At 54.4% G+C, this 9,636-nt stretch overlaps 1 protein-coding gene across 1 annotated transcript in view; it reads left to right on the top strand.

Annotated features, from left to right (window-relative positions):
* SLC7A5 (solute carrier family 7 member 5) overlaps positions 1-9,636 on the top strand; it is a 42,826-nt gene that overhangs the window by 3,944 nt on the left and 29,246 nt on the right. The window contains exon 2 of the mRNA XM_025042522.1: positions 2,760-3,044. Coding sequence (XP_024898290.1) covers positions 2,760-3,044 — 285 coding nt within the window. The remainder of the gene's footprint in view (positions 1-2,759; positions 3,045-9,636) is intronic.

The following is a 9,636-nucleotide window of genomic DNA, read 5'->3' as shown; positions in this document are numbered from 1 at the left end:
CTCCTAGTTGGGTGGAGGGCGAGACCATGCCTGCTGGGACAGCCCCTGCACTCAGACACACAAGTTACTTGGAGCACTCGGTGGTTTGCTGGTGGTCGAGAGTGGGACTCTGGGGCACCAAGTGCCCTTCCTGTGTGGTGGCCCCTTGGGAGGTCTGGAGAGCACTTTCTGCCTTCTCATGGAGATGGATGAGGTGGCCAAGACTCCCCTAGACTGAGTTAGCTCCCGACCATGACTCTACTTGGGCAGATAGGCTGTTGTTCCTCTGGAGACCCGTGGCCTGAGATACTTTCTACCTGGTGTCGGATAAAGAGCCTACGCTGTGCACGTGGACAGACCTGAGTTCTGTTTCAAGCAATTCACAGAGACCTCCAGGCTTCAGTTTACATATATGCGAAACGGAGACTTGTCACAGCCCTGCCTGGGTGTTTGTGAGGACTTTAGGCCATGGTGTATCTAATGATGGCACGCATGGTGGCTGTGACTTTTTCTCCACATGCCCTCCATCTGGTGTTTGCTTGTAACATCTCGAGCTGCCCTGGAACTTGCTTTTTTCTGGTTTAGAGAAAAGAAGAAAAGAGGGTATAGAGAAAGAGGGAAAAAGCCAGAGGCGCATGCCGCATTTCCTATTGGGGTCTGAGCAGATGAGATGCCCATTGCACACCTGTCAGCCCTGCCAGACTCACGGGCTTTGGGGGTTGGGGGAGAGAAATGCCATCCTGCTATCAGCTCCTCCGAGGTGAGGGTGAAAGGCATGGATGAGGTGTGGGTTTGGTGTCTGTGGGTTGAGCCATGGCCAGTTGACTTACAGATAAGTTGTTCAGTTGGGATGATGTCCAGAGAGGGGAGGGGAGACCATGGCGGCACCCCTGTCCCCCATCCTTCCAGCTACTTGGCTTGTCTCCAGTAGCACTGACTGGGCAGTGACCTCGCTCCTGGGGGTGTGGGACCCCACACAACATAGCCATCACTGTATCCCTGACACTCCGACCAGGCCTGTCACAGTGAGGCCTGTGTAACAACTCTCACCTAATTCAAGGTGTCTGGCTGCCTGCCAGCCACCAGGGCTGAGCCTCTTGGTACATGAGGCAAAGGCTTTTGGGTGTTTCCAAAGAGCTGGTGACCCCAGAATCATAAGCCATGAGCTCAATGCAGACAACAACCCTGTAATTAGCACTGAAATCTGACTTGTCTGGCAGACATGAAAGTGCTCTAGCTGCTGGAGCAAGTCAGGCCGAGTCACAGGACTGGAACTGAGGCCTGTCGGGTCCTTCACAAAAGCATTTGGCCCCAGAGGAAGGTAGGAGATGCTGGCAGGCATTTCTCACCCTTTTTCCTTGGGTCATGGCTTCCTTTGATATTCCCATGGAATGTGCAGGCTCTGCCTAGAAACGTGTACTTGGCGTGTTTGCTCCAAACTGTGGTCATGGGGTGCTCAGGCTTCCTAAGGTCCTGGCCCAGGTTGGAAGCCACTCCCACCCCCGAGAGAGGTACCCCATCATGGCAGAAGCAGACCTGACGTTTTCTAGCTAGTACCCTTGGATTCCTTTCTTCCCACATGCTCTGTGCCCTAGCCCGTGAAATCAGTGTTGTCATCCTCATTTTATGGCTGGGGAAACTGAGGCAGAGGTGGGCTGGGAGCACACACAGACTATACATCTTCCTCCGCACTGACCCGCCTTTTGTCATCAGCTGTGTTGGGGACAAGTGGTCATGTCTGTGGCGAGGGTGGTGGGCGCCAGGGGTCTGGGATGATGTCAGACACCACGTCCAGGCATCTGGTTGGCTGTGGCAAGGACACACGTGGACCTGTGCGGTTCATCCACGTCCCGGACTCCCAGGAAGCACTTTTCCCCGACTGTAGGCCACTAGACTCCATATACACATTTCATTTTTCTATGGGAGTCACGTTGCAAATGAGCATACGGAGCAGCTGGACTTTTAGCTGCCCCATGGGTTCTAGCTGCCCAGTGGCCATAGGACCTGTCCTGTGGCCACACTGGCCTCCAGTTCTTGTCCCCTCCTTCCATGACTCACAGCATATACCGGGGGCCAGGGAGGCCATGTGATTCCACAGCCCCAGTTGGTGTTACCTTCCCGGCCCTTGTCTGGATTGTGGCTGGGGGAGTTGCCCAGAGTGCACCTGTTCCCAGCCCTGGGCTTTGCCCCGTCCTGTCCCTACCAACAAAGACTGCTGTCCAGTCTAGCAACTTCTTGGCTCTGATAGTTGGGGGTCCATCTATATCATGGCATAAGGCCCCCACCTAGCTCTTTGCTCAACCCCAGCAGGATGCTGAATTCTTTCTATTGCTCAGAAGAGTGGGCGGAAAAGCCAGGCAGGGCATTTCTCGGGGCTGCACCCACCCCTCCCCACAGTGGATTTTGGGAAGAATTGTCACTGACTTCCCGTTCGCGCTCTGGGAGCATGATACATGCAACCTGATCCATGCTCTGAGTCACTCTAACCTTGGTTGCTTGCTGACATCTGTCGCTGCTGAGCCCTGATCATCTGAGTTGCTCAAAGGATAGCCAATACAGGACCTAGGCCACCGCCTTCAGACAAAAGCCCTGTGGCCCAGTGTGACCCTCTGGCCAGCCCAGCACTTTGTCCTTGTTTGTGTGAGCTGCTAAAGACTGACACAGGATTCAGCCCTCGGCATGCATATAAGCTGTGGAGCTGTGTCTTTACCTGTTTCTCTTCTGAGGGACCCAGTTAGCCTGATCAGCTGGAAGGCCAGGGTTGCTGTAGAAAGCCTGAGCAGGGCCCTGGCTCCATCCCTCGGGCTCTGAGTCCTTGGACTGTGGGACACGGTCCGGGTGCTTGACTTCTCTGGGTCAGTATTTCAGAGCCTGGAGCAGGGCAGGGGTGGATGGGTTGTGCCGACAGAGGTTGTGTGAGTCAGCCATCCAATCCCGGCAGCGGTCAGGTATCAGAGGGACTGTCCAGGAATCCACAACAGAGCAGTTTTGCCTGGAGAGGGGAACAGAGGATGCCCTGGGGAACCAAGAGCTACAGCCCTCCAGGTGCCGAGAGGAGGCTGCAGGTACGCCAAGTGTAGTGGCGGGAGGTGGGGCCTGGCCGGAGCCACTTCCGGTGGGTCTGGGTGCCCTACTCAGTCACACTTGTGTGTTACTGGTCTGGTGGGTGTTCTTTCAGAACCCCTCAGTGCTGAGGGAAAGGACTGGAGGTGGATGTGGAGTGGGGGAGCCCAGGAGCGGCAGTGGGTAGAAAAGGTTTCCCCTGAGGCCAGCCTGTTCCAGGAGGGACCATCTGCTGGCTCGGGCTGAGGGGGCCAAGTTCGGGAGTCTGAGAAAGAAGCTGAACCAGAGTTTGGTTAACTAGCATTTTGTTCCAGTGGATTGGTGGGGACAGGCAGTTCAGCTCATCGCTGCTGAGGCACAGAATTGGAATGTGAGGGTCTGTGTCCTGCCTGGTCACAGATAAACAAACGGGTGTTGTGAGTGTCCTCTAGTCATAAAGGGAGGGGCTTCTCTGCAGTGAGCCCATTTCAGAACATGAGGGAGGGGGCTGTAAGCCTTCAGTGTCTTCCAGGATGGCAGGGCTTGGTGAAGTCCAGTGCTGTCATGTTCATATGAAGACCCCGTACTGGGGTGTCAGAGCTGGGGCTATGGAGCAGAATGGGGACTGGGCCCTGCCCTGGGGTGGCCTCACCCAGTAGGAGGGAGATGTGAACACACACGTTCTGTAGCTCAGGTCAGGTGTAATGAGGCGTGGAGGCTGGGGAGCTGGGGGCCATCTGGCCTGCCTGCCCAGGGTGCTTGGCGCTAGCATTCATGGACACTGCTCCCTGCAAGTCCTGTGTGAGAAACCCTTAGCCCAGATACCTGTTCAAGGTCCCACTCCAGAATGACAGTCTGGTTTAGAGATGTGGGACAGTGTCCCCCATACACCTATCCCCTCCTTTTCAGGGGTTCCCAGTAGACTTGCATCTTAGGCATGCTTATGGTGAGTGGGGCCCTACGGGGTTCGTCCTCATTGGTGAGTCTCAGCCCTGGCTGTACCTTGGAATCACCTGGTTCGGACTAATGCCCAGTCTCCTCCCCCAGACCCAGCAAAGTGGGAGCATAGTGCAGGTCAGGGAGCTTGGGTGGAACTTCTCATGGGCAGTCAGGATCGAAGACCCTGATTGAGTAGCCACAGCATACTCAACCAGAGGGGGACTTAGGAGACCTGGACGTCCTTACACCACTCTCCTGGTGACTGCTGCGTGACTTTCAGCAAGTCGGACAGCGTCTCTGAACTCCGTTTACAACTATCAATGAGAGTGTTGGGTTGAATGCTACACATGTCCCCTACCCCTCAGGTACAGCGACTGCAGACGGGTTTCTCTGCTTTTTCTTCTTTATTAGTATAACTGCTGGAGGAGCAGAGGGTTTAGGGTGGGGCAAGAGTTTCCAGGCCACAGATGTACGCATATATCTGAATTTAGCCAGCAATGGAAATATAGTCTTATCTGTTTGCAGCAGATCGTCACACTTAGCAATGACCAGTCAGATTAATACTAATCCTTGGTGGGGTGCCAGATGCTGTGTTTCTATAACTCAGCCACAGAGCAGATGGCAGGCAGTATTCCTATTTAGTGGATGAGGAAATAGGCTCAGACACACTAAGTAACCTGCCCAAGGTCACACAGCATGGCAGAACTTCGAGAATTTCAGTCCTGGCTATTCTTGGGCTTAGGAGGCCCTTTGGGAACTTGCCTGCTTTCCAAGACTCTTGCTTCCAAAGAGCCCTATAAAGAAGGGAGTCACTATTTATGGGGTTTCCTGCTTACCCCAGGACTCAGGGTGTTGGCAGATTTTAGAGTTGACTAAATCTGCCTCTCTCTGGCGTGTTTTGAAATGAATGTGTCAGCCCTGTTCCAGACGCTTGCCGACACCACCACCCTGGGCTGGGGTGAACTCTGTGTGGTCAGGCCTAACCCAGACCCGGTTAAAATGGGAACATGTTCCAGGACTGGTCACAGGGAATTTGAAAATGTAATGCTAACCTATTAGTAATTTCTTTTGGAAGAAATCAGTGACTCAGAGGTGGGGGAGGGGCATGAGGGCCTGCGTCCACCACCTCCCTGCCCTGGACTGCAAATTTCATGTCTTGCTTCTCCCACGGGTGGCAGTCTCTTGAATTGGAGCACCTCTCTTTGCTCCTAGGGAGACTGGAATCCAACCTGAACAACTCCCTCCCTCTGGGAATTGCTTCATTTTCCCTCAGTGGCCAGCGGTGGGGATGTGGGTGGGTTTAGAGCCTCTGTCGACCTGAACTGCTCAGCGTTTTAGTGCATCCTGGAAGTGAGGTCAGTCTTCTCACGTGGTTTGGGTTGTCAGGTCACACACATTTGTTTTCTTGGAGCCCCATAAAGGTGACTTCTGTACTGTGAAGTCACCCCCTGGTACTCCAAGTGGGATCCCCAGATCAGCAGCTGCAGCATCCCTGGAAACAGGTCAGAAAGGCAGATTCTCAGGCCCCCAGAGGACTGACACAACCTGGGTGTGAGACCCCATCTGTCATTAGGAGTGAAGAAAGTGTCAAGAAATGAAGAAATGTTAGGATGCAGAGGCACAGGCCATCGTGGGGGGCCTTGCCTGGGGTGGGGCTGACTGTGGGGAGGCAGCTCACACTGAGCCCAGAGGACATCTGGACTTTAAGGAGTCAGGGAGGAGGGTGCTGAATAACAAGCCCCGTGACCGACCATCGAGTGCCCACAAAACCTTGGGTCCCCTGTGTGCGCTGGGTGGATTTAGACGAATAAGACTAAGGCAGGACAAGAACCCACAGAGTGACTGGACACCCTTCGGTGGTCAGCCCTGTTGGGAGCTGCTCTCCCAACCAGCAGGGCCACACCATCCTGTGCTTTTGGTACCTGAGCAAGGCCGTGGTCAGTGGCTGCCATCCTAGGAGACAGCCCACCTGCAGCCAGGGCTCAGGCTCCAAATGCCCAATGAGTGCTGCAGTGTTTGACAGGTGGGGGCCAGGCTCCAAGTTATTAGGCTGACCGGCTGCCTGGGCCCGGGTCTCAGGCCAGCTTCGGTGCCAGTGGTCAGTGGGTGCTGCTCTCTGGTGTGGTGCCAACTGCTGCCCCGGATAAGCCCGGGAGACCAGACTGGTGGAGCTTCCTGGAATGGATACAGCCTACCAGCCACTTCCTCTCTGTCTCGGGGGGCCTGCGGCAGAACTCTGGGTCAAATTATGCTCATTTGCTTGGCACCTTGCCACCCCTCCCTCCACCCTCCGGCCAGTTTCTGAGTTCCGGACCCCACCTGTGTGAGGCAGCATTGCTCATAGGCCTCAAACTGTTTTTGCCCCAAGAATTGGCCCTATTTATGAGGACCCTAAAACCACATGCAGAAGCACTTGATTTTTCAGAGACTTGTTTGAGGAGCCCAGCAGCAGCAGCTTCTTGTTAGGACTCAGTAGTGAGGTTCTAGGCTCTGGGGCTCCTAACTGTTGGCCCTGCCTGGAACCCAGATGTTAACCTGCCCCTGTCCCCTTCCTCTTCCCTTTCGCCCTAGGGGAGATGTTCCCTGCAGGGCCCTAGGGGAGATGTTCCCTGCAGGGCCTCACCTGGGGATGGGTCGGGTCAATTGCTGCAGCCCCCTGGGGGCTCTTTTCATTGGAGATATGGGACAGATTTCCTGTTAAGAAGAGGCTAGCCGGTACCCAGGTGCTGCAGTTATGGATGGTTCTGTTGGGCTTCTCACCACTTTCCTCTGATGTTTGACCTTGAGTCAGCAGTGTGAGTGAGGGGCATAGAGTCAGCCTGCCATCCCCAGGTGCGCTGAGAGCACTGAATGAGTGAGTCTGAGTACACAGCTGGTGCTCATATATTGCTCTTGCTGCTGGGATCATTGCTGGTTTTGTTTTCTGTGCTCACAAAATCTTGAAGTGGCACCACGGTCACCTGGCCTGATAAATTCCATCAGGGTTTTTTCCTCAGTTGGGGAGGGAAGAGGATTTTGGTGAATTATTTTGTAGTTGTTTGTGTGTGCGCGTGCATATGCACACGCGTGCACGTTTGGTGTTTTTAAACGAAAACAGGCTCCTCTTGCATTTCAAGCCTTCCCTTTTGAGCGAGACACCCAGTGAGCACGACGTAACCTAAAGCTGTAAAACTAGCAGAAAATAGCTGATGTCATTGTTTGTAGAAGTCAGACCTGGGGGCGGAACCCCGACAGTGGGGAGAGTTATCAGGAGGTGCACAGTTGGGGGGCCTGGAGACTAAGACGGTCGGATTAGGCTAGGGAGAGGGGCCTTTGGGTGCTGCTCAGATAACCTACCTCTCTGAGGCAGAGGCCAAGGCCAGGAGGAGGCTGGTGACATGGGTGTATGTCAGGGGTGAGTGCTCCTACCCACTCAGCACTTTCTCATGCACCACCATGCCATTATAAAGTGGGCATGATGGGGGCCCCAACCAGATGGTGAAGCAGAGAGATTGAGAGGTGTTTCGAGTCACAATGGTTGTGGAGACCTTCAAGATACACTGTGCTCAGGGTCGGGGAGAATCCCGGAGGCACTACCCTAGGGGCTCCTGAGAAATAACAGATCGAGGTGGGGAGCCCTTGCGTCATCGAGCTTGTGCTCAGCCAGTGTCCTCGGCCCTTGTAGCCCTTTGGGGATATGCTGCCCTTGGGGTCTGCAGATGAGGAATCTGAACCGAGTAGCCTAGTCATTGAGGCTGGCAGGAGTTGGAGCTCATGGCTGGGCTTTAACTATGACCAGGTGTCCCCTGAGGCCAGGCAGTGAGAGCAGGAGGCGCAGCTGAGGGGCCTTCCTTCCTTCACTGGGAAACACTTCCTGCCTTTGAGGTGCACTGGACATGAGGATGGGGATATAGGTGGAGCCACTGCCGGAGGAGGAGGTGGGAGCTGGCGGGTCGAGCCCCCGGTGCAGCCCGGCTCCTTTGCTGAGGTTGAGCTGGATGCCCCTGCCAGCCAGCTGAGTGAGTCATGTTACAGCAGGATAAGGATGGGGACAGACAAAAATCTGAAGGACGGGCTTCCGTTTTAGCTTGGGCCTGTGAAATGAGCCATCCGCACCCAGCCAGAGCCACTTTCTGTCCAGAGGTTGCTGGGTTTTATCTCCTTGGTCCCAGCTGTTGTGGAACTTGGGTGCAGCCATGCCTACCTAGGGGTGCTGGCTCAGGGAACCCCGGAGAGGGCTGGCTTCTAGCCAGGGTGCCCTCCTGACAGCCGCCCACCTTTATCAGCCTGCTCTTTGGCTGGTGCCCTGGTGCGCCCCATTCTCTCTCTGACTACAGCACAAGTACTTTCTCCTAATCTCCCTTCCTGGAGAGGCTGGGAGTTGGTAGTGATGGTGACAACAGCAGCAAATCCTCCTTACTTCACCTTACACCCAGGGCCTCCCAGTGTGCCCATCAGCCCCCATCCTGCAGGTATGGAAACAGGATTGGAGAAGTTGGGCATCTTGCTCAGGTGGTAGAGCTTAAAGCAGGCAGCTGAGCTTCAAATCCAGTTCAGTGACTACCTTCCAGAACTGCTTTTGTTAAAGCTAAGAGACACTGCATCCTGTTGGATTCATTTATTTACTTAAGATTCTATTTCATTTTGAAATATTTTGGAAAAGGAACATTAAGAACAATAAAGCACTTGTTTACTCACTGACCAATGAAAATGAAAATTTTATTACATGTTTCGGTTCTTCTTTTTGTAAAGAAATATATATTATAAAGTTCCTTTGTTCTGTGATCTGGTTCTTTCCCCTTCCAGAATGCAGACTGCCTGTCCACGATCTGGATATATTTAATGTCTGGAGCCAGAGCCGCAACCGTGGAGCGGCTCTCCGATACCTGCTGGGCAGGGCTCAGCACTTTCTGGCCGGGAATAGCTGGATTGGATCTTGGATTGGGCAGGGTTGTATGTAAAGCCTTTGTGCCCTTTGTTCCCGATGAAGGGGCATTGGGGTGGCAGAGGAGAGGCCCTGGGCCTTTGTTCCACCCTATTGACAACTAAGACCTCCTTGGTATCAGTGACCACAACAGTAGGAGAGCCCACAGGCTGGGGGCTCTGGGCAAGCTGCCTCCCCTTCCTGGAGCCTCAGAGTCTTCATCTGAAATGGAGAGCTCCCCCTTCCCACTGCAGGCTAGAGAGACCCCAAATGGAGTGAGGCGAGCAGAGGTGACAGAGCTGGCTGCATTCAGTGCTGGCAGTGCCACTCTGCTTTCTATATCTAGTGGCCAAATGCCCACTGTGAGGAGAGGACCAGCTTGCTGGAGGCTAAAGGTGGGTAGGACTGGTGGCAGCAGGAAGAGCTGCCAGGAGGTGCTGTGAGCATGGCCACACCTTCCCTGCATGCCCTGCTTTCCTCAGGGCATGAATGGAGAAGTGATGCAATCTGCAGGCCTCTTGCAGCATCCAGAATGCTGTGTGCTTCTGGGAGGAGGGGCCTGAGGCACTTGGTTCAGGATTGTCATTCACTCATAAGGAAATGTCCCAAAAAAAGCCTCCGGACTCGCCCTCCCTCTGTGTAGAGGCTTCCTGTGCAGAGGCACCTAAGTGCAAGAAGAAACAAACTGGACCAGAGAGCACTAGACTGGAAGCGTTTCCCTGGGAGCCCAGGAAAAGGGAATTTCACTACTTAACCTTCCCGCCCCCACCCCC

The sequence above is a fragment of the Pteropus alecto genome, unplaced genomic scaffold (genome assembly GCF_000325575.1).
Source record: "Pteropus alecto unplaced genomic scaffold, ASM32557v1 scaffold7, whole genome shotgun sequence".
NCBI classification, from domain to species: Eukaryota; Metazoa; Chordata; class Mammalia; order Chiroptera; family Pteropodidae; genus Pteropus; species Pteropus alecto.
Note: the sequence above shows the minus strand (reverse complement) of the source record. Positions and strands in the feature narration are given on the sequence as shown.